The 25,744-nt window shown below is 36.0% G+C and overlaps 1 protein-coding gene across 1 annotated transcript in view; it reads left to right on the top strand.

Moving 5' to 3' along the window:
• Window positions 1-25,744, top strand: part of LOC135087922 (protein timeless) — a 27,948-nt gene continuing 2,204 nt past the window's right edge. The window contains exons 1-16 of the mRNA XM_063982778.1: window positions 1-281; window positions 10,103-10,212; window positions 10,298-10,848; window positions 18,360-18,513; window positions 18,827-19,077; window positions 19,160-19,464; window positions 19,556-19,916; window positions 20,602-20,793; window positions 20,868-20,968; window positions 21,309-21,507; window positions 22,038-22,255; window positions 22,742-23,211; window positions 23,299-23,499; window positions 23,890-24,073; window positions 24,227-24,334; window positions 25,201-25,386. Coding sequence (XP_063838848.1) covers window positions 10,116-10,212; window positions 10,298-10,848; window positions 18,360-18,513; window positions 18,827-19,077; window positions 19,160-19,464; window positions 19,556-19,916; window positions 20,602-20,793; window positions 20,868-20,968; window positions 21,309-21,507; window positions 22,038-22,255; window positions 22,742-23,211; window positions 23,299-23,499; window positions 23,890-24,073; window positions 24,227-24,334; window positions 25,201-25,386 — 3,578 coding nt within the window. The 5' untranslated portion in view covers window positions 1-281; window positions 10,103-10,115. The remainder of the gene's footprint in view (window positions 282-10,102; window positions 10,213-10,297; window positions 10,849-18,359; window positions 18,514-18,826; window positions 19,078-19,159; window positions 19,465-19,555; window positions 19,917-20,601; window positions 20,794-20,867; window positions 20,969-21,308; window positions 21,508-22,037; window positions 22,256-22,741; window positions 23,212-23,298; window positions 23,500-23,889; window positions 24,074-24,226; window positions 24,335-25,200; window positions 25,387-25,744) is intronic.

The raw sequence follows: 25,744 nt of genomic DNA on the forward strand, positions 1-25,744 counted from the left end.
TGTTGTCATGTCACACAGTGTCAATCGGTTTATTTGCTGCCAGTTGCTGCTGATAATGTCATTTTTGTCATCACGAATAACAAGAACAATCATCTTATTTTTATAATTTTTAGTACATGTGAACTTGTGTGTGTAGTTAAAAACAGTAAATTTACGAATGGAACCAAATTGGTGATAAATGAGTGCTTGCGCTAAACGTACCGTGTTTGTTGGATTTAATATTTTATGTGGATTCTAGTGCATTTGCGCACATATGACATACTGTTTAATACGGATTAATAGTAAGTACAAACAAATCACCTTTACTTAGACTCAGCACTGCTTGGAATCAGGTGTACGTTAAGTGTTTGTATTTGTTGTTTAAGTTGTTTTTCTCTATGTGATAAAATAGGTAGGTGCTTACAATCAGGCTTATTTATTAATCAATCACGAACCTACTCGTTCATGAGTTAGTTCATGAGCTATGCTATGATACCCAACCCACAATATTATGTCATGGGTCAGGCCCCCCTAAATAATGACCATAGATACGCCAATGCATAATGTGCATCAATAAAAGTGTTCAAGTGTCTTTCTCAGCAATCACAATGCTTGTTTAAATTTCTTATTATAGTCAAAACAAACAATACTACCCTTAGAAATTTTACCCACTTATGTCTACCATAAATACAGTCCATGTTCGAATTTTAAGTTTTTGATAAGGTAGACAGAAAAATCACTTTCATTAACATGTCATTTTTTGAGGGATTGCTAAAAGTTAGGTGGATAGCTTTGCACAAGTGTACTTTGATCTGTGTCAGAAAGTCTGTTTGTATTTACAGTTCAAGAACAATTATTTATTTGTTATAAAAGAAACTGCAATCAAGTTTTATTTTGGCAATGAGAAGTAGCCTATGTCCTTCTCAGTCCAATCTAGAAATTAGATTAGTTGACAGACAAAATTTATTATACATATTAGTATGGATTATTACTTGAGCCTGCTTGTTCCCAATGAGTCGCATCCAAAAAAATTAACTCTTAAACAAAAATCCCATCCATTCACACCCTTACTCATTAACTTGTGTTTTCTTACTGTAAGCTTTAGATTATTATTTTAATTTTTAATGTATATTTATGTATGATTCTTTTCTTTACTTAATGTGTGTGATCAGAGGTGGATTTGCATAAAGCAATCTTAATCATTTGACAGTTCATAACATACGATAAAGTCAGTTAAATAAAGCGTTTTACAGAATAATTGTATGTTATGAACTGTCAAATGATTACGATTGCTTTACACAATTCCACCTCAGTACCAGTGCGACTGGATGGGAATTTGTTTCCCAATGTGTAACAGTGTTACTTATTTGGGTGTGGCTCATTGGGAACAAGCACTTGAGCCTGTAACTGTATCTGCACCTGTACCTATGTTCCCTATTAGGTATGCAATAAAGAATCTGAATGTCACTGCATTGCATCTGGCACACAAGTTATACAGCTTATAAATTGTGTAGAAGTTAACATAAGGATAGTTCATAAGTATATTTTCGAACCCTGTTAAAACACAAAGACAATTAACAACAATAGGTATGATTTATTTATTTATTTATTTAATAGATTAACTGGCAGAGAATGCCTTATTTATGACATCAAGTTTGCTTTAATATAACTACAAATTTATTTATATGGCACTGAAGATACCTAGTAGTAGTGTTTTGACGATGTGGAAATAGTACCTTCAATTGTTAATTTCAATATGGGACAAGTATTTTCATGATAGTTTCAGTCAGTTATTATTGTACCTAAATGCTGAAGCTAACTAAAAGCCTTTATTGATCTCTGGTAGATATTTCTAAAATCTACTATTAATTTCATAACAATGGTTATGTTTGTTTGCGAACGAAACGACGCGTTGGCGGATGGAGTGGTGTGCGTTTGTACGTCGTAGCGACCCCTCGCAAGCTAGAGCGCGGGCGGGGAGCGGCGCGCACGTGCCCGGTACACGCGACTGGTGAGCGTGACCTACTATTGACTCTTAGGACGAACTCGCACTCACGTGGTGCGGAGGCGGAGATGATTCCAGATTCCGCGATTCCCTAATCAATAACTAATTAAGTAGGTGTTTCTTTAATTCATTTAACTATTTTATTTGGCTTAAATATATTTTTTACTAGACCCGATCCTCCAAAGATCAGTTGGAATTCCGTTTGAATCAATTCGTAAGGAAATGTTTCTGAAAGATAGGTACTTAGTCTTTATTATAACTGTATTCCCAGATTTTCGAAATAATTTAAAGTTAATTGCAACGATTTTTATCAGCCTTCATCCATTTTCAAAAGGCTCTAGCTAGGTGTCTATCTACTTATAGAGTTTATATTATGTAGAGCTGCGGTTGGTCTTATTTATTTCATACTAGCGGCCCCGCGACTTCGTACCTACGCATGGACCCCGTGTTACCCTCTTATATTGGTGGAGTTTCGTAAAATCCATTCTTAGTGGATGTCTGCACCCTTTCAGTAGACTAATGGCCGTTTTCACCATCAATCCCTAATTTTTAAGTGACCCCTATGAAAACAAAATTCCTGTTAATGTGTTACCACATGAGACACTTGGATTGATGGTGAAAACAGGCATAAGGGTAAAGGGCTATACTCGGCGCAGACTCATGGCAATAGAGCTATTAACGTAGCTGAGAGTATCTAGAGAATATGATGGGTTTTTGACCATTTTGAAACGCATTTTTTTTTGGCTGTGCCACCCCAACTCTGGGCTGTGAACGGGCGCCACAGAAAACAAGGTCTTTCCGACTGGTCGCGTTTAGATGAATGTAATTCTTAAAAGCCATGGTGAACTTAAATGAATTTTTTACCAGTTTCTACCTGCCCAATTTTTTTCAGATTTTTGTGATGGCTAGAAATATCCCATTCTCATTACTTTCTGAACACCCCTCGACCCTCGTATACAGCAAAGGCCACCGTAAAAGTTAGGCGTACGATATACCATAAAAGCAGCTGATTTTTATATACAACTGTGTGGAACTGGCACCTATAAGTAATCTCACGAAGTGAGCTCATTGAATTTTCGGATAGATTCAGTTTATTTTGTAATTTATTATTGATACCGTTGCGCGTTGGATAGAGCTCGTGAAGCACTTTCAGGATTGAATTAGTAACAAGTTATTCTATATTTCGTTTAAACAGGGGTTTCAAATACCGGGATAAAAACTATTCTATCTCCTTTCCCGGGACTCAAATTATCTATATGCCAAACGTCAAAATCGGTTCAGTGGTTAAGGCGTGAAAGCAAGACAGACAGACCGATTTACTTTCGCATTTATATATTACTATGTCGGTTGGTGTAGTGATTCGAAACGGACTACTATACAGAGTGGTCCCGGGTTCGTTCGATTCACGGCCGGGCAGAAATTGAAATGATGATTTTTAATTTCTGTGATGGGTCTGAGTGTTACTATGTATAATTGTATAATAGCCGTACCTAAGCTAGCACCCACTGACCTCTACAGGGTGACAGGGAAACTCGACAATCGACATATTCCTTGAAAATAATTATACTAGAGACACTCGCGTTGAAAGTGAAGTTTTTATTTGTTAAGCAGCTACCAATATCCTCTTCCTCAGCTCTTCAATGTATGTCACAATAACATACACTAAGTCCTTCATGTTCTATTGCCTTTTCGATCTAAACTCTTCAATTTACAAATCAAAATGAAATTTTTGTCCTACTGCGCTCTTAGGCTGCTTTTTTTTTAAAACAGTAAGGAAAGTTAAAAGGACAATGTTCGTTCTCCATACATTGTTCGCCTAAGAACCAACAATTTTGACATATTACTACCCGAAAGCGAAATAATATGATTCTGTGTGTAAGAACAATGATTCCTGATGGACACTTGCCATAAAATTAATGATTAAGAATATTAAATCACAGCGATTTTATAATATGTCGTTTATGACAACATGGCGTCTAATGTATTGTGTGAATGTATGAACACCGATTCGCGAAAAATATTTTGTATTGTCGTCACGCCGAGTCGCAGCCAAATAGTATAAAATAATAGAACAAGTTTTAGAAATACAACTCGGCATTCCACTTTTATAATATGCCCACATATTGCACGTAAATAAACAACATGAATCTTAGGTTGTTTCCACCCTTGTCATCTGACACATGAAATAAACTCCTATTGTATTATAGATATCGAAGCCGAATCGTATATAATAATAGAATGGGTTTTGGAGATCACTCGGGGTTCCACTTTTATAAAATACCTACATATTGCATAAAAATAACACGAATCATGAGTTTTCTTTTCACCATTTACATCTGACACGAGATAACAAACTCCTATCTCCATGACTACCGTCGTAGTCTATGCCAAAGACTACAATATTTTAAGCAAGAAGTTTCAAACCTTAGCGGCTACAGTAACCCCTGGGCCACATACATCGTGATAACATTCGGTTGACACCGGAACGAAGTCTTGCGATTATGCAAAAAACCACCGTATTCTAGTGCGGCTATATCACGTTCAACCGGGGTTTTAATTCGACTAAAGTCCTGACTAAAGACTGGAAGAAAATACGCCGCATTGTATGAGCACTTCGTGTTCGTTAAAGCGGCTTCAGATCTAGAGCCTACATAGTTTTCTTTCCAATCATATCCGCAAGTAGCGCTGCATGATCTTTACAACAAAAACGGCAATAGTTATTAAGGTGCCAAAATTATATGATTATTTTGGCACGGTATTATACACGTTCGAAGATTTGTCATTTTCATTCATTTCATCATCATCATCATCATTTCAGCCACAGGACGTCCACTACTGAACATAGGCCTCCTCCAATGACTTCCACATCGCACGGTTAGTAGCGGCCTGCATCCAGCGCCTTCCCGCTACCTTTATCAGGTCGTCGGTCCACCTTGTGGAGGTGGACGTCCCACGCTGCGTTTTCATTCATTTATTATTTTCTTAAAGTGCCGGAAAAAAAATAGTTTCTAGCTGTCCCAGCAACTTCGTCGATAAAAAGTTGTCTTGTCTTATCTTTAAAATCGTAATATTAATTTCTGAACGTATTCTGTTTGACACCTAATAATATTATTTGACATAGCTGGCTCGGCGAATTTCGGCAAATTAATTTTGACATTGCAGAATATGACTTTTGATAGGTTTATCATAGAATTCGGCGGGGATATCCTCACGGAGGAAGTTCGAAAAATGGCGGAACAAGATCTTATAATAATGCAAGGCCGAAGCTGTAACGCGCGTGCTCCTACGTATAATCCGGCGAGTATACAATAAATAGTAATGTCTGGTAAATAGTGGTAATACCATGGACCTATTAAAAAAGTCGGACGGATTCTCATCAACAAAATACTGTGACATTAGGATACACCAGCTTGCCTGTACGTACAGGCCGGCATGCACACATTCACACCCTGACGCACCACTTCGAGTGCAAACTTCACACAGTTGACACATTTAGACGGCGAAAAAACAACACGAATACGACATGTCTTGTGTGATGAAATTGTGTAAAAACCGTTCTGTTCGCACAAACAAAAATTAGGGAATCACATTTCACAGGTAAAATAATAAATCAATCACTTATTTCCCGACATTTAAATATTGAAATTAATTGAAATCAAACGTCATTCACTCGAAAAAATAATACGTCAAAGACCAGTGTTCTCAGTTATTTACGTGGGAAAATTACCCGAAATATGGGAAATTAATAATAATTTTAGGACTTTTTAGTTATTTATTACGCATACTATAGAAATAAAATAATTTATCATAATAATTGTGTTTTAATGGGATATATTTTCATAGGCAGATTTGATCCTTCCCAAAAATGTGGAACTGCGAAATTCAAATTTTCTTACATTGATTGCAAGTCAGTGTCAGGTTGTATGTTAAAATCTATCAGAGATAATAATAATTATGTTGATGATGTATAAGATTATGATTATAATGTACACAAGATTCGTAATTTGTAACTGCGTGAATCATTTTTGATCAACATTCATACCCTGACACTGATTTGCAAACAATGTAAGAAAATTTGAACATTGAAAATTTCGCGCCTGCCTCAACGCATTTACCTTTCATCCTTTTCAAATTCTGTCTACATTTCCAAGTAACATCTGCCGATCTATGTTTTTCTTAAAATTAATGGGTAAAATGTTTTGGCTAACATGGCATCCCTAAATTCACTCACACAATAGACAGACGTCAAAATTTTGCGTCACAGTTTTGTTGTAGCGCGAGTTCCGTCCGCCTTTTTTTATAGGTCCATGGGTAATACGTATCGTTCGTTCGTTCGTTTCAGCCGAAAAGACGTCCACTGCTGGACAAAGGCCTCCCCCAAGGATTTCCACGAAGACCGATCCTGCACCGCTCGCATACAGGCACCTCCCGCGACCTTCACCTGATCGTCGGTCCACCTAGTGGGAAGCCTGCCCACGCTACGTCTTTCGGCTCGTGGTCGCCACTCAAGAACTTTCCTGCCCCAGCGGCCATCAGCTCTACGAGCTATGTGCCCCGCCCCGTCTATGTCTATATGCGCTACGATTACAGGGTATTATTTTGCATAGTCGCAAGACTTCACTCCGCTGCTGTCAAATCAATGTCGCATAATGTTATCGCAATGTGTGTGGCCCTTGGCCAAATCACAGAAGCCTATGCGAAAGAGCACTTGAATGACAATGAAAATCAGGGTTACCATTTTGTAAGATCTCCTCACTATTGAGGGTAACAAAGTAACATTAATAATCTAGCCATTAATTACATTTATTACCTATACGAGAAAGTAAAGCAATATGCGGTTTTATTTTAATTTGTAAAATATTTGTAACAGTTTGTTCTAAGTTTAGTTTTACAACAGTATTGCTGTTTCAGCTGTCACTGTGAAGCTTTAGGAAAATAAATAAATAGAAAAAATATTAACATAAATATTTATTTAAGTTTTTATGTTCATTATCATAATATGCCAATTTAAGTTACACTGTGTGACAGTCTTTGACACTAAAAAAACTCTTCAGCTTAATAATACCTACCTACAGGGCGTTTTTATAGTTACTCTTGCTGATGAAACAAGAAGGGTTGATTCTACTACTGAAATACAACTACTTTTCTTACAGGACCAATATCAAATTCTCAAAAAAAATCACATCCTCGTGATGGTGATAATTTCTATGGAGAGGTTTTTTTTTATATTCGGTCTCTTGGGATAAGTTATTCCATTTGAGCAGTAGAATTAATCCTTTTTATTTGATCACATATAAAAATAACACAAGTGTTTAGGAAAACTTCTTCTTTGGTATGGTATCACCACGGAGTTATAATGGCGGCAACTCTGTATCACTAACTTGTAACCTTCAAACAGTATGAATAATAAGGGCACCACATTGGTTTTCTTTCTGAAAAAAGGCTTTCACTTTTAGTACTAACCCTTTAGCACTATTTCATTGAAATAAAAATACAATAAACGCACAGAAGACTGAAATTGAGTCAACTGACGTGACATTTATAATTTGTTGACATTATGACAGTTTGACAAGACTAGGGATTGAAAAAGTTTTTAATTGAAAAAGTAAAATGATAAGTTATTAAAACGATTCACGGGGATATAATCGATTAAAAATATTTATAAAATGTTCTGATACTTGCCTGTAGCGATTATCCAATCCTGGTTTCTACTGAAAAACTACCTCGTGGCAAGATTTTAATAAAATAATAAAATCTTTATCTTCTCTTTCACAATCTATAAAAGTTCATTTGGTCTATTATTATACATGTGCGATGAATGAGGGTTTTCGCGATTGAAAAATCCACGAGATGGCAATACGTAGACGCGAGGTCCAAATGCTGCATGATTGGTGGATTTTGACATATCTGTCAATGTCATGTCAAAAATAACCAATCATGCAGCATTTGGACCTCACGTCTACGTATTGCCATCTGGCGGATTTTTCAATCGCGAAAACCCTCATTGGCATAGATTATGAGAGACTGGCAACTATACTAGGTTGATATATGTTTCTCTCACTTCAACTGGAATTGGATTCAACATCGGATTCTGACACTTTTACAGTTATGATACCATGAATATCAGTTTATGGTCCCAATTATTTTTATTTTATTTACGACCTTCGACCAGTTGGACACTTTAGATAGCTTCTTGTAATAATGTCAATATCTTTTTAGCTTTTAACGCAAATCTAGTCTTCAAAGCAGTTTAATCGATTTATTTTATTTTCAAAATCGATATTTTATTGTCTATGATGGCCGCAGGAACATCACTATACATGGACTCCCAGCAATAAAGTACGGTAATGCCTCGTACAGATTTTATCGGCAAAAATTATGGAACTTGATAGGTTTTAGACCATGCCACGCACCAAAACGTCCGGAAGTTGTAATAGTATTATAGAATAAACGTTAAAAGACTTATTTATTTAATTTTTCAATGCTTAAGTGTCCATTAGAATGAAAGGGTGCTTAATGTATTAAAAAAAATAGAAAATAATTATGATGGGTTAATGTTTTTGGGCGGTTTTAGGCGATTTCTGACAATGTCCTTTTGCAACTTTTTAGAAAGCTTATGAATATCGCTAGTTGTTCTACTAATTTGTAAGCCAACTTCTATCATGTACAGTTTGTTCTTTCCAATACCTTACGTCGAAATTCGGAAAAAATCGAAAAATAAAAATTATTGTTACTAATGACCTTTTGAGAGATTATGTAGTAAGTCATGGGCAAACACTTTTTGATCCCTTATTCAGCTTTCAGAAAAGTATCAATTCAATGTTTAGAGTGGAGTAGTTTATACACAATTAATGGTTTTTGGCAACAAGTCAGAAAGGACGGTGCTAATCCATGTATGGAAGTTGGACCAAGTGCTGCCCAGAATGAAACTATAGTGCATTTTGTTCCTCAGGCCAATACTTATTTGTAAACCGGAGCGCACTGAAATCTATCCCTGGAGTTAAGAGAAAAAAAGAGTTTTATTTGGAATTATTTACATACAAAATATCATCGATGTATACCTACTTACTACGCATAAGATTTCGCGATTTTGGCATTAAATAACACTCGCTATGTTGAACTTAACCATACTGCATCCGTACACCTTACTTTAGTACGACTTCGATTTATTTATAAGCGATCAAGCGCTGATGCAGTAGTTTGGTTCGTTGACCGAAATTAATTATTTCCAAAATGGAGCAAGAAGTTTTAGCTTACAATAACTTCAATAAAATCGATTGTAATACACCAATAAATTGATTTTTCGCAAGGATAGAGAACTAAAACTTCTTGCTTCATTTTGGAAACAATGATTTCTGTCAACTAACCAAACTATTGCAACAGCGCTAGATCGCTTATAAAGAATGTCTAAGTCGCACTAAAGTAAGGTGTACAGATGCAGTATGGTTAAGTTCAACATAGCGAGTGTTATTTAATGCCAAAATCACGAAATCTTATGCGTAGTACGATGATATTTTGTAAGTAAATATTTCAAAACAAAACTCTTTTTTCTCATAACTCCAGGGATAGATTGCAGTGCGCTTCGGTTTACACATTAGTATTGGCCTGAGGAACAAAATGCACTATGGGTTGATTCTGGGCAGCACTTGGTCCAGACCCTGGCACTATCCTTTCAGAAAAGTCGAATAATTTGGTAACCATTCAGTTTTGACTTAAACTTTTTTGGCAAAAAAGAGACAATACAACTCTGTTCTTTCTTTTACTAACTTTAAACGCTATTTTTATGAAAGCCATTTTGTTCAAAAAGTTTTCAAGAAACCTTACCGATATGTCGGAAATAGCATGCTGACATTTAAAAAGTGCTTTGTTTAGGGATGGCAAAAATAAAAGAATCCTCATTTCAATTTATGAAGTTTTTTACGCGTGACCACAGAATAATAATGTGCTTGACTAGGACACTTATTAGAATGAATGTTTATTGATATAACAGGCGGATATTCGAGATCCATTAATTATTCAGAAAAATAATTTTGTTTTAGAATTTATGATCCGTACAATATGATCATGCCCTGACCTCTCACTAAGCGAATAATTTGTTTTCTTAATTTTAACAATTAGTTTCAGATAGAAGATGGAGTGGGTTCTACGAAGTCCGCAGATACACAGTACATTTGGCAGTCTTGGATATGCACAAGCCGATGGATATCACGTGAACGAGAATTGCAATGGTATGAAACGTGTTTTATTTATATTTTATTATATTTTTTTAGTTGGATGAATTTTGAAAGTTGTACATTTTTTATTTATTTTTAGCTGCATTGGAAACTATTCTGCACAATATATTAACCGAAGACAAATATTTACGTACATATCGCCGAAGTATTAGTTTTGGACAAAACATTAAAAAAGATCTTATACCTCTTCTAATTTACGCTAAAGAAGACAAAACAATTGAATTACTAACTCAAGTATTAGTAAATTTAACAATACCAATAGAATGTTTACTTTCCGTGGATATGATATCGAGAACAGATTTTGGGAGACTCACGGTATTTGAAATAAATAATTTACTAGTTACAACTAAAGTTGCTTTCACTGATCACCGGGCAACTAAAGTAATAATAGATTTTTTAAAGAAAAACATGGATGTTGACCAAAAAGCAAGATTGACACCTGAACAGTGTACGAACATAAGTAATTCTTTGTTATTACTGAGAAATATTTTGCACATACCGGAGGAAAACAGTGGTCAGAGTCCAAATTATAATGGTCCAAGCCGCACAATCCAGAACCAAATTATTTGGAATATATTTAGTCAAGGCATTGACAAGATTTTGATCAAGTTGATGATAATTCCGGATGCGGTTAGTACTGTTTTTTTAATTATTTTATTGCTACACGCTTGCATTCGTGCATATTATAATATTTTCTTATTAATATGCACATCATATTGTAAATGGTAAAAACGCAACCCAACCAAGAAACCTCTCAAAAGTACAAGCCCTAAACCAAAATACACCTAAGACAAGGTAATATAGTATACAGGGTGTCCCGTAATGTAACGTCAAGCCGGAACTGGGTGTTGAGGCAAGTTATGCTGGTTATCAGAAAAATATAAAAAAAAATCTATGTGGCATTTTTTCAAAATAATAGGCATTTAAAAAAAATCAAAAAATTCTACCCCCGGTGACGGTCTTTCTACTCGTGTTGCCACAAATCTTCACTTTTTCCAAATTTTTTTTTGTTATGTAACCCTGAATAATGCTTCTCTAAATTGTTATCAAAATTACAAAACCAGCTGCTCCAACTTGGATGAAAAAAATACATTATTCCCAAAAAAAATATCAAAATAAAAATTTTGCCTAGTTTAAACTGACTGTACTGAAAAAAAAATTGTACAACGCGAGTGTGGCAAGAGACGTCATAATTTGGCGCATTTAGTAAGGATTCCAAAATGGTATAACACTTTGTAAAATCTTGCTGTAATTGTCGACAATTTTTGTTTATTGGAAATAATCCCGTTTTTCACTTTATCTATCTTGGTTAAAAATATTATTCTAATGTGCCAAAAATTCAAGTTTCTGGCTTAAGTGAGGTGGAGAAGCCATTTTCAACCGACTTCAAAAAAAAGGAGGAGGTTCTCAATTCGACCCGTATGTTTTTTTTTTTTTTTTTTTTCTATGTTTGTTACGCGATAACTCCGCCAATTATGAACCGATTTGAACAAATCTTTTTTCGGCGTATAGGTAATACCTCAAGGGTGGTCCCATTTAAATTTAATAATAGAAAAAACAACCCCCAAGGGTGGAAAATTGGGGATGAACTTTTTTATACGCAATATCTCCGCCGGTTATAAATCAATTTGAACGATTACTTTTTTGTTGAATAGGTATTATCAAAAGGGTGGTTTCATGCGAATTTGAAGAAAATATTTCACCCCCAAGGGTGGAAAATTGGGGATGAACTTTTTTATACGCAATTTTTAGTTTTTTTTGTGTTCACGCATTTGAAGTCGGTTTTATTTTTTTAAAAAGTTAATTATAATAAGCCAGGAGTAACCCACGGTTTAATAATACGCTGGTTACTTGGGACTACTATTGTTTTAAAAGGTATGAGCGGGAAGGAGAGGGCCATCTTACCAAGCAGGGATGTTATGGATATCCGTAACCGTAACCGAAACTATCGGATATACGAAATAAAAAAATATCCATAACCGTAACCGAAACTGATTCAAAAGTTACGGGTAGTTTCGGATAAAGGCGGAGTCTAAGGGTACCATTCCAAACTGCAAAACTCTATGAAATCTGCAGTATACACGCCGCAGCTGCAATGCCGCGCAGCCGATTTCATAGTTTTGCAGTTTGCGGTCTGCGGCCCGTCTTGGAATTGTACTTTAAATCTTAATATTTGTTACCAACTTGTCTGGCATTCGCTGGCACCATCTAATATGCCAGCCTGTTTTACCTCTTTATCATACATAGGTGTCGTCTTAGTTGGTACATAAAGTAGCTATGTGGGTCACGCTCACGCAGCATCTTGCTATTTGTATTATACCTACATTTTTGAAATTCTAATAATTCCGTAACCGAAATTATCCGAAACTTTCGGATAATCTGAAATGATTTCATATCCGTGACCGTAACCGAAACCGGTATAATATTATTCTAATATCCGTAACCGTATCCATAACCGAAACTTCATATCCTTATTATCCCTGTTACCAAGTACAAGTGCAGGCAGAGCAGGTAGTAAAGGCGCGCGCGCACGGGTGACTTAGGGGCCGTCCATATATTACGTCATTCTAAATTAGGGGGGGGGGGGGGTTGGTCTGCGGATGACGGTAAATGATAGATAGGGGGGGGGGGGGGGTGTTTCGAAATTGACGTCATTCTTATTTATTTATTTATAGTTTATTGTTCACCTACAAAAAGATTATTTCTAAAAAGAAATTTCTTCCAGCACACCTAGGTTGGCACCCGGGGCGATCACCCCCCCCCCCCCGTCACAAGTCCTATGGCACCCCCTGGTACCCCCCCCTGGTGCCATGCAGATGTGCCAGGGAGTACTAATCTGCGCGACTTGTGTCACCCCCTGATGCTTGGCACCCGGGGCGGACCGCCCCCACCGCCCCCCCCCCCCCCTTCCGCCGCTACTGATTACATATAATACTAGCTGCCCGCCCCGACTTCGCCCGTGGTACTTACGTGTATTATACATATAAACCTTCCTTAAGAATCACTCTATCTATTAAAAAAAAATAAAAGGTGATTCTACAAGTGTTTTAATTTTGTCAAACTGGTAATGACGTCAATTTTGGGAGAAGGGGGGGGGTCATTAAGAAATGACGCTAGGATGATTGTAGGGGGGGGGGGGGTCTAAAATCTGAAAAAATCGATGACGTAATTTATGGACGGCCCCTTATGTCACAGTATGTCAACTACTAATTACTGTCATGGTGACAAAAGTTTCTGTGACTGACTGCACGGTAGTCAGTCACAGAAACTTGAATTTTGGGCACATTAGAATAATAATTTTTAACCAAGGTAGATAAGGTTAAAAGCGGGACTATTTCCAAAAAAACAAAAATTGTCGACAATTACAGCAAAAATTTACCAAGTGTTATACCATTTTGGAATCCTCACTAAATGCGCCAAATTATGACGTCACTTGCCACACTCGCGTAGTACATTTTTTTTTCAGTACAGTCAGTTTAAACTAGGCAAAATTTTTATTTTGAAATTTTTTTTGGGAATAATGTATTTTTTTCATCCAAGCTGGAGTAGCTGGTTTTGTAATTTTGATAACAATTTAGAGAAGCATTATTCAGGGTTACATAACAAAAAAAAAATTTGGAAATAGTGAAGATTTGTGGCAACACGAGTAAAAGGACCGTCACCTGGAGTAGAATTTTTAGATTTTTTTTAAATGCCTATTATTTTGAAAAAACCGGCCAAGTGCGAGTCGGACTCGCGCACCGAGGGTTCCGTACAAACCTGCAAGGTTTACAAAGTTCGTTCATTACGACAATCGAGTCATAACTATGGTATTTTTATTGCAAAATGAAATTCATAACATTACAATGGGGAAAGATGGAGGAGCATAAATTTAAGACAAAGATCTCTTTATCGTTTAAGTAATCCTTTATTTTATAGTATTTGATATGAATTTCAACTTGATAGCTCTACGCGTCCATGAGGAAAAAAGTAATAAGTTTATATTTATTAAAAAATATATATTTTGTAATGTAACTAAAAATTTAAGGTTTTCGGAATTTTTCCTTTATGTGTGCTATAAAACGTTGCTTCATGCCAAATTTCAAGATTCTAGGTCGACTGGAAGTACCCTTTAGGTTTTGATTCCCTTGCGAGTACTTGCGAGTTTCAAAATATGCAGCTTAAATTGCTGTTTCTTTTGATTGCGTTGACATAGAAGTTTGATTTTGTTACAGCTTAAAGGTATTATAGACCTGAGTATTTGGTATGAATTTCAATTTAATACCTCTACGCGTTTATGAGGAAATGGGTAGTAAGTTTAAAATTATTAAAAAAATATATATTATGTGATGTAACTAAAAATTTATGGTTTTCGTAATTTTTCCTTTATCTATGCTATAAGACGTTGCTTCTCACCAAATTTCAAGATTCTGAGTTCACGGGAAGCACCCTGTAGGTTTTGATTCCCTTGCAAGTGTCGAAAATTTGCGGCATAAACGGCTGTATCTTTTGATTGCGTTGGCTTAGAAGTTTGATTTTTTCACAGCTTCAAGGGACAGTAGACCTGAGTAATTGATATAAATTTCAGCTTCATACCTCCACGCGTTCCTGAGAAAAAGGGTCTTGACAGACGGACGGACGGACAACAAAGTGATCCTATAAGGGTTCCGTTTTTTCCTTTTGAGGTACGGAACCCTAAAAATGCCACATAGATTTTTTTTATATTTTTCTGATAACCAGCACAACTTGCCTCAACACCCAGTTCCGGCTTGACGTTACATTACGGGACACCCTGTATATTTGCATGTTTGTTTAATTAAAATAACTTAATATTAAGTTTATTTGAAGTTGTTAAACAGTTAGCGAAATTTTTAAAAGCGCTTTGCCTAATACTGCCTAGACAAAATGCACTTTTTGATCAAATCGAAAATCGAATCTGTCAAAACTCCATACAAAAAAAGGCTTTTCGACTGGTTTGCAATTATAATGTGCACTTTGTCTAGACCCACTGTAGTTGCTTATGATTTTTGTGTAATGTTGTTGATTTGTCATTTTGGATTTATGGACTTAATTTTTAGGGTTCCGTACCTCATAAGGAAAAAACGGAACCCTTATAGGATCACTTTGTTGTCCGTCCGTCCGTCTGTCAAGACCCTTTATCTCAAGAACGCGTGAACGTATCAAGCTGAAATTCACATGAAATACTCAGGTCTATTGTCCCTTTAAGCTGTGAAAATATCAAACTTCTAAGCCAAGCCAATCAAAAGATACAGCCGATTATGTCGATATTTTCAACAAATTTTCGACACTCGCAAAGGAATCAAAACCTACAGGATACTTCCCGTAAACTCAGAATCTTGAAATTTGGCATAAAGCATTGTCATATAATGCAAATATAGGAAAAATTGCGAAAATTTCATTTTTTTAGTTATATAATATAATAAAAATATTTTAATAAAATGAAACTTACTACCTTATTTCTCACGAACGAATAAAGGTATCAAATTGAAATTTATACCAAATACCTAGATCTATTGTCCCTTTAAGAAGTAAAAAAATCAAACTTCTAAGTTAACGCGATCAAAAGATACAGCAGTTTATACCGACACCTTAGACGAATTTCTGTCACACGCTAGGGAATCAAAACCTACAAGGTACTTCCTGTGAACTCAGAATCTTGAAATTCGGCACGAAGCAACGTTATATAGTACAGATAAAGGAAAAATTGCGAAAATGATAAATTTGAAATTATATAAAATTTAAAATATTATTTTTGCTTACATGACATAAAATATTTTTTTAATAATTATAAACTTACTACCTACCCTTTTTCACATGAACGCGTAGAGATATTAAAGTTGAAATTCATATCAAACACTTCTTAAATCTAATTGCCTCTAAACTGTGAGAAATTCTAAATCAACGCAAAAATTCAAAACGCTGAGGTAGGTACCTACCTATAATGCAAATATAGGAAAAATAAATAAATAAAAAATAATCATACCGCATATTTTGAAATTCGCCACTACTCGCAACGGAATCAAGTAAGTAATTTGATTTAATACGTCATAAATTGTAAACCGCTACGTTTGTACGGCGGAACCCTCGGTGTGCGAGCCCGACTCGCACTTGGCCGGTTTTTTTTTGTTTGTGTTGGTACTTTAAGTAGGTTGTTGATTTCAATCCTCGCCATATTTAGGGAGCTGACTAGCTTATTCTGATCACGAAACAGTAAAAAAATTGACTTCGAAAAAATTTTAAACGAATTTTAATTTTAGTTAGACAAAGAAAAATACCTATTTACACTACCTACTTTACGTGGCTTGCTTCAGTAGGCTATCCTACATGATAGATAAGCGAGCAATCCGCGTAGCTCGATGGTGCCGCAGTGTAAACGTATTGCAGTATTGTGAGCCACAGCCCACAGTACGGTTGATGTCACACGGAAAATAGTCGCTAAAAATTCCACTTTTGTTTGTAATTTTTTTGTTGGATAATGCGTTTATAAGTCATAATAGATCATCTAAATAAATATGGCGAGTATTGAAATCAACACCATGTATATGTCAACTATTTTAATTCGGAGTTTGATAAAAACACGTAGTTATTAATTTAATTTAACAAATGTAACGATGGAACTGATTAAAATTAATAAGCGTTGCTCCATGATGCTGATTTGATGCAATCACGGGATGCCATAAAAATGCCCGTTACGTCATTATTACAAATAAAACCGTAGGGCAAGTTACCCTCGCACTTAGACGGTTTTCTTATCGATTGAATTATAAAACGTCTGTGGAAATTTAGAATGTCGTAAGGCACAAACCGACGTTTACGGTAGACTATTACGAAATGTAAGAAATCTATCATAAGTAAAGTTTTGGCTGGCTTTATGGTAATCGGATAACATAAATGTTACGTTTATATGAAAATAACAATTGTGAACCTAGTTGGTTGTGTTTATGTTTGAAGTTAATAAATTACCAGAGATTTAAATATCTGGAAACCTGCCTATACAAATTTATTTCTTAGGTCAATTATAATGTGATTAATTGATTATAACCACTTTGTGACATCATATGTATTTGGTTACGATTATAATTATTGCTTTAATATTACATAATCTTTATACGTATGGCATTTTTTGCGAATTTTTTTTTATGCATAACAAGGCAGGTATTTGACCACAATCGCACCTGATGTTAAGTGAAATGTTTTTATTTATTTTTCTTTCATTAGATTTTACTTGGCTTCGTTTATTTACACGTCTGTGTGTTGGCAAACACCTTATAATAATTTAGAATGTCGAAATATTTTGTCAGTCGTAGTACCAGGCCTGGCTCACTCCGCGCGGTACATCCGATAATTACCTACAGCGAAGCGCCCCGCCGGCGGGTATTATATCAGTCGAGTGTCACGCGCGCGCCCGTCAGGACGCTGGCGTGCGTTGTAGTATGATTATAATTCTATGATCGAAGTATTATTTAAAAATGGACATAAAGAGAAAGAAATATTGTGCGGCGTTCGGGTGTTTAAATTCGAAAAGAAATCTACCGGATTTATCTTTTTTTTCGCTTCCCAAAGATGCTGAAAGGTATGTTGGCCATGTAGGTAATCAATAATTCTTAGGATAGTATAGGAACCTAACCTACCATGACTACTGCTCAGAATGCGTTCGTTCGTTTCAGCCAAATGACGTCCACTGCTGGACAAAGGCCTCTCCCAAGGTTTTCCATAATGAATGCGTACTTACATACATACGTGTCATGAGGTACGTACCTCATGACATATAAGTAGATTAATTATTTTTTTCACTAGACAGCAACCCTAACAGCGTAAGAAGAGTTCAGAGGCACGCGATAGAAAGAGACAAAACTTGTAGGTGAATAAAATTGTAGGTACGTAGTGCTGTGCGAGCTGAATTCCACTGTATCGCGTCGCAGCAAGACTCGCATTTATTTAAATCGTCTTGCGGAGTAATCCTTCTGTACCTGTACTATTACTTATTCTGTGGTAGTACTTAACAACTTCTACATTTTATGGATTCTGAAGGGGAATGCTTTGTTTCAGTGTTCGTTTTCGCATGTGTGTGATGTACATTCAGATATTCCAAAATTGTTCAAGAGTCGAGATGTGTGTTTTGTATTTTTTTTCCATTTCAGACTAATTGGGGTGTAACTATGGTTCAATTGATCGCATTGCTATATAAAGATCAACATGTGGTTACGTTACATAAACTTCTTAATATGTGGCTCGAGGCGTCTCTATCCGAAAGTTCAGAGGATAATGAGAGTAACACTTCTCCTCCAGATAGAGGTTGGTTCTAGTTGTAGCTCAGTAACCGAATACGTTCTTCTTTTTGTTCAACCAAAAGGCTTATTAAAAATGATGAGAAATACAATAAATTACTCCATTTTAGACAAAATCGTTTTATAATTAACCTTTTTATTTATTTATTCTCCGATCTCATTTAAGGTAGACTTACATTTTCGGCTAATGATATTTTTGAAATAGGTACATTAAAAAAATGTCAGTCGACAGCACTTCAATCTACGATGCCACAGTGCTTAGCTTGACGTCCTGTTGTCTGTGGCAATTTTTTTAGTAATATTTTTGTCTAACGCCCTAGGCAGTGAAGATTCATCACCGATGTTGACGTCAGATCCTACATCCGACTCTTCCGATACCGGCGGAAGTGGAAAAAGCAATGATGAGCCAAATGGAAATTCTGGTAGCGATGATTGGAATGGCTCTTCAGTGACGAACAACAACAACAATGAAAACGCAAACGAGCCATTTAAACCACCTAACTCTAAACAGCACAATGCAAACTCTTTTAAAAAAAATAACCGTGAAAAATCTGTTAATAATAACCCTGAGGTGTGTGTGACTCTATTAATTTAAATGAATACCGTTCTTTTATTCATACAATCCTGGAGGTTTTGATGTAATTTTTTTACAGAATGAAGCCATGAATTGTGATTCCGGTAATCAATCTGAACAGAACAAAAGCAGTGATCAAGGGTCTTCTTGTAACAAAGAAAAGAAAACCATTATATCTGAAAATTCTGATTGTGGATATGGAACACAGATAGAGAACCAAGAGTCTATTTCAACATCCAGTAATGAAGACGAGTTGCCAACCAAGAAACCCGTTCATCAGAAGCCCCATAACTCAAAGCAAAGAATAAACAATAAGGGGCGAACTGGAATAACGTTACAAGAACGAAAGAGAAAGAAAATAGTAAAAAGAGGAAAGGCAAACGTGTAAGTTACCACCTAAAAATAATTAAAACCTAACATAATAATAATATGCACTAAATCGAGCATATTCTTATGCGTGTATTTTCTTTTTCAGTATGAATGTGCAAGGCCTGTTGCATAAGACTCCAACTGATGACGATATATCTAACATATTGAAAGAATTTACTGTAGATTTCCTTTTGAAGGGATATAATTCCTTGGTTCAGACTCTCCACACTCAAATTCTTACAAACTTGCAGTTGGAAATCGATACTTCGCATTTTTTCTGGCTTGTGACGTATTTTCTTAAATTTGCGACTCAAATTGAGTTGGACTTGGAACACGTTTGCTCTGTGCTTTCGTTTGATATAGTGACGTATTTGACTGCGGAAGGCGTTAATCTGTGTGAGCAGTTTGAACTGGCTATCAAATTGGACGGGAATGATCTGAAGCCTAGCATACGGAGATTGCACTTGGTAAATTAAGTGATTGTTTACCTATGTCAAGTGTTCGATTACATAACAAACCACGTGTTTGCGATCACGTTTTATGTGTCTGACGTATATCAACGTGCGTTGTAGTGGCCTGTGTCCTGTTCTTGCTTGCAATGCCATTATTATTTTGCAGTGTTACGCATTGTCGTATGTTGATTGGCGTTAATTATGTTGGAAAAAATATACAAGGTGTCAAGCAGTGAATAGGAAATGGAGCAACTTCATAGATTTTTTTTCAGTGTTCAAATTATAATTAACGATTTTAATGCTTGTTTCGAAGCTCAGTTCATAGAACTTTAATATACCTACTTACTTAATTATTTTACCTAAGTACAGTTGATAGCACATCAGAATGCTTTTTCAAAATAGCGTCTATTTCAACTTTACAAGATGTCACAGTTTCAAAAATCGTAGGCTTTCACGAAGGTGATAATAAGGCTAGAGGTGTTCTATTGCCGAATCACCACTTGGACACTGCTTTTCGAAACACCCTATTACGAGTATTTCAAGCGGGAAAGGCTCGAATGCTGCTCTTAGCACTTAAATCCTTACATTAAATGTTTCTATCGAGTACACACATATTATGTGTAATAATTTGGTGCACTGACTTGTCTAATTTATATTAGGCCAATTTTTTACCGTATTCTTAAGATGATATGTTTAATAGGTTGTAACTGCTATCCGGGAGTTTGTACAAGCCATTGAAGTATACAAGAAGTTCACACACATGTGTAAGGATGATCAAGATGCTCTTATTCAATTGCAAATTAAAATGTGTGAAACTGAAGAGCTTCGTTCTTTATTGGTTCTACTACTACGACATTATAATCCCAAGTATCATACAAAACAATACCTACAGGTAATATTCATTTCATAATACCTTTGTAAATTGACTTATTTTTCTTATTATAATATTTCTTTGTATCTTTTCAGGACATCGTGGTAACAAATCATATCTTATTAACATTTATAGATAATGTTATGAAGTTGCCAGAGTACAATGGATCCACTAACATGCCCGATCATATTAAACAGTAAGTTTCTTAATTATTAAAAATTAATGTTGCTGGCTGTTTTCTTCAATAACTTGCTAACGTTTATACAAATAATGAGGATAAAAGTGTGTTGTGGGCATTAAAATCAGCCAATAAAATATTCAAAAATTGAATCTCATAATTCAAAAAACATTTCGCGCATATTTGGTACGAAACGTGCTTCTTATAATTCTAACAAATTTAAATTCTGTTCAGGGCCAAACTGTGTAAATCCTGAGAGTCTGTTCAAATCGTCATTCCACTCCGATATTAGGTGACGGTTCTCGACCATCTCTCAGGTCGGGCTCAAAACATTGATTTTTATTTATTTTTCAAATAGATTTGCCACCACAGAAGTAATGCATCAATATGGTTTGCTGCTAGAAGATTACACAGCTAATGGTGAATTTGTGAATGATTGCATTTTCACAATAATGCACCATGTCGGCGGAGAACTAGAAAGTCTAATTACTCTTTTTCAACCAAAGATATTAAAAACGTTTACCTCTATCTGGAAATCAGAATTTGAAATATGTGATGTAAGTAAAAAACAACACAGCCTTACTTATGCTTATTTAAATAAGGCAGCCGTGTAATTGCGTATATTGTAGCACTTTTTAACTGGCGTAATGCGTCAGCGCATATTGATATGCGTTAACATCAGAGTTTCAATGTATCCACTTGTTAGTTGTAGATATTGTCAATGTGGTGAATTATTCATGTGTTATATTGTGTTGCGATTTATGGAAAGGACCCGACAATCGAGAAAACGATCGCAACAAAGTCAGTGATAGCTTTATACTTAACATTCATTGTAGACTAGCTTCTCAGTTAACTACACTGATGTTAAGGAAATTTAGAATATCTAGTTAATAATAAACTGCTGAACCGTCAAACCGTCCTTTACACCCTGTTTAATGCTATATTAAATCCAGTGTTGATATCAGCACAAGTTTTGCTTAATTGGTTTCAATGGTCAGACTATGTAGGTACATACAAACTTGTAGGATTCTTTTTCATTATTAAACTTTGAAAACCATGTGATAAATATTCTTTTAATACATTTTAGGACTGGTCTGATCTCATAGAGTACATTATAAATACGTTCTTGAAGAAACCTCATACGTTACAAAGTGTTTCCAATTTCCGCTTGGATACGGAGAACTTTGACGATGACAAAATTTTTGTAAAGCCTCTGGCGCCTACAAACGCCAACAAAAATGAAACCACCGAAGCTGATGCTAAGAAGAAAACGAACGGTGGGAATAATGATTCGTCGAAAGACAGGTGGGTTGACTTATGCTTATATTCAGTCTTTATTTTTTATAGCTACTAGCGGCCGCCCGCGACTTCGTACGCGTGGATCCCGTTTTACCCCCTTTTCCCGAGTTTTCTTTGCTATAAACCTCACGGAGCCCGAGACCTTTCCAACGAATGCAAAACCGTGGAAATCGGTTCGTGCGTTCTGGAGTTATAGCGTCAGGGAGGAAAACCCGACTTATTTTTATATAGTAGATAGATAGTAATTTTGAGGTCAGAAATAAATAATTCTTAGTTAATATGATTTCTTTTCAATTAAAATTCGAAAACTTATCTTAAAACGTGAATAGACTTATAAAATTACGAGTTCTTAAATTACTTAGTCTGAAATTAAATTATATAACTGAATATATCCGAAAACACTCGTTAATTGTAACTTTAGTTCATGCAGACATGCTTTTTTTAGTTTTAGCAGTTAAAAGATATTTAATATTTCATAATTATTTATTTCAGATGGACTGATGATGAGTTGTCATCTTTGAATTGGAATTATATGCAATGCAGTGCATTCTCCGATGCTATCGGAGAGCTTGTCAAGATGTTCAAAGAAGATGGAGTAGTCAAGACGAGAGAATCCATTATCAAAGAATTGTTAAAGCAGAACTTGATAGACAAAGAAGAATTTGACAAACTTACTAAAGGAGAAAATGAAAGAAGTGCTAAAACGTTACAAATGAACAAAGAATTAAGAGAAGATGAAATAACTAAACTTTGTGAACAGCTGACACAAGAAGGAAATCTAAAATTCCTAGAATGGGTCCAGAAAGTCTTACTGGAGACTTGTTTCGCTAAGATTTATGTTGAGAAAAGGTCAAAGATATGCCGAAAAGATAATACTACGAAAATGGATTTCATATTGCAGACTATTAAGAAAAAGTTTGACGATTTGCCTGTTATATCTCCTGTTTCATATCATTCATTGTGTAAGTACGGACTTCATGAATTGCATTCCTTGTGTTTCTAGAACACAATTTTTGTGGATAGAGTCTAAAAATATTTATTTTTTTCAGTGCTCAATCAGTCTGTGCCACTAGTTCCGTGGAATTGTGAGCAAGCATCGATTTCTAAAGATCTGAAGTTTTTACAGTTGCTGCATAAGCTTGGTTTTAACATGCCCGTCGATTCCGGGAAGGTTTTTATTCGTATACCTCATTTCTGGTCTGCTGATATTCTGTATGAGATTGCGAGTAAAATTTTGTATGTCGACCAAAGTAAGTTTTATAATTATTATTTATAATAACACTAGCTGACCCGGCGAACTTCGTACCGCCTTAGCGTAGAGATTTTCTTTATATTTTTTTCCGTAAAAACTACAAGGTTTTTACAGAGTATTAGAAACCTAAAAAAAAAAAATCAGCCAAATCGGTCAAGCCGTTTTCATGTTATGTCGTGACAACGGAAAACGGGTTTCATTTTTATATATATAGATTCCTTTGTTTTATCCTAGTATGTAATAAAAAATAAAATTCGGTCAAGTAAACAGTGCTACTACTAAGAACGATTTTTGAAACCCTTTATTGATTTCGATTCGATTGTAGTTTATACGATGAAATTAAATATATTTATTTGTTTATTAAATTGTTATTTTGTTATTCTTGCAGGTAAATTAAAGTTTTCAATCAATGATATAGCAAATAGCAGTGACGTGCAAAAGTTGCAGCCAAACAGTCAAATGATGATGGCTAAAGAACTCACGAAAGATGTCACCATGATTGTAACAAGCGAAAGCGTCTACCAGATACACAAACAAAAACAATTTGCTGCCATGGTTAATTTCACTCCAATGTAAGTATGCAATTTTTAAGTACAAACTAGCTATAAGTTGTGATAGGTGACAACACATGATTTTTTGCAACAAAAAATCATGTGTTGTCGTCTATCTATAGATACTATTTCGTACTAAAAATATTATACTTATTGTTTTATTACTTGTTCCAGGCCCGGTTCGTCCTTCAACACGGAAGCAAACGATAATATGAACAAATCAAATTGGTTTGAACTTGTACAAAAGTCACAAGAGTACAAATTAAATTTAAACCTTGACGAGTGAGTTTTTTTATATTTTATTTCGGTATCTTATAAAATACGTCACAAAAGGAAAATAATATGGACTAGTCAAAATGGCACTTTTAGAATTAATCTTCATCAGCCTTGAAAGCTGACATCACTAATTCACTACATATTGTAAAGATGTGATTATTGAGAACTCTGCTATTATACCCGCGCATGATAAGGTTAATTAAGGATGGGTAGCTTAGAGTCATTCATTGGACGATATTCTATTTGCTTGGAGACCGGACTTTACAAAAATCATCATCATCATCTCAGCCATAGGACGTCCACTGCTGAACATAGGCCTCCCCCAATGCTTTCCATGCTGCCCGGTTGGTATCGCCCTGCGTCCAGCGTCTTCCTGCTACCTTTATGATGTCGTCGGTCCACCTTGTGGGTCTCACCCTGCGTTTTCCGGTACGCGGCCATCCGCTCCAGAACCTTGCTGCCCCATCGGCCGTCAGTTCTGCGTACTATGTGCCCTGCCCATTGCCACTTTAGGTTGCTAATCCGTCGGGCTATGTCAGCGACTTTAGTTCGTTTACTGATCTCCTCATTTCTGATTCGATCTCTTAAAGAAACACCGAGCATAGTCTTCTCCATAGCACGCTGTGCAACTATAGTGAGAGGCCACGTTTCTGAACCATAACGCCCAGAACAGACGGAACTTGAAACTTTCAAACTGGTCGCGTCATGTGTGGTCTCTCAACGGACGCTATGGCAGAAACTTAGATGTAACTCAAAAGTAAGTAGCAGTTGCAGTTTCGTTGCAGTTGCGTTTCACCGTCTGTTCTGGGCCTAAGTCATAACATTTACAAAAATACTTACACTTAATAACATGTTTCATTTGGTCGTTCCAGGAGCATACTGAAGGACGCGGACGAAGGCGGCTCGGACGTGGTGATGGCGGAGGCGGCGGCGCCGGCGCCCGCGCCCGCTCTGCTGGCGCCCGCGCTGCCGCTGCCGTCGCCCGCGCTGCCCGCCGCGCTGGCCGTCAAGCAGGACTTCGCCGCGAGCGTGGCAGACACCGAGTTCTATAACAACAGGTAAAGATCAAATAAGACGCGTCCCACCATAGGCTAGATTCTAAAAAAAAATTTATATCTAAAAAATATGGGACACGTATTTTTTTAATTGTCGATCAAACAAATAATTACAAAGTTATGGTGCGTTGAAGTTCCGCGCGACGTCACAAAGTGCTGCACTTTTTTGCCGTCACGCTTATACGTTCATTGACGTCACGGGCCTATTCTTTTGAACTTTGGCGCGCTTTCTCTTTAAAACTTTCATTAGTTTGAAAAAGTGAAAAATACGTGTCGAGTATTTTTTGATAAGTTAACCGAGTTAACTGACGGACTAATTAAAACTAGTTTTTTTACCCAAATACACCCCTATTCTTCCGTT

The sequence above is a fragment of the Ostrinia nubilalis genome, chromosome 3 (genome assembly GCF_963855985.1).
Source record: "Ostrinia nubilalis chromosome 3, ilOstNubi1.1, whole genome shotgun sequence".
Lineage (NCBI taxonomy): Eukaryota > Metazoa > Arthropoda > Insecta > Lepidoptera > Crambidae > Ostrinia > Ostrinia nubilalis.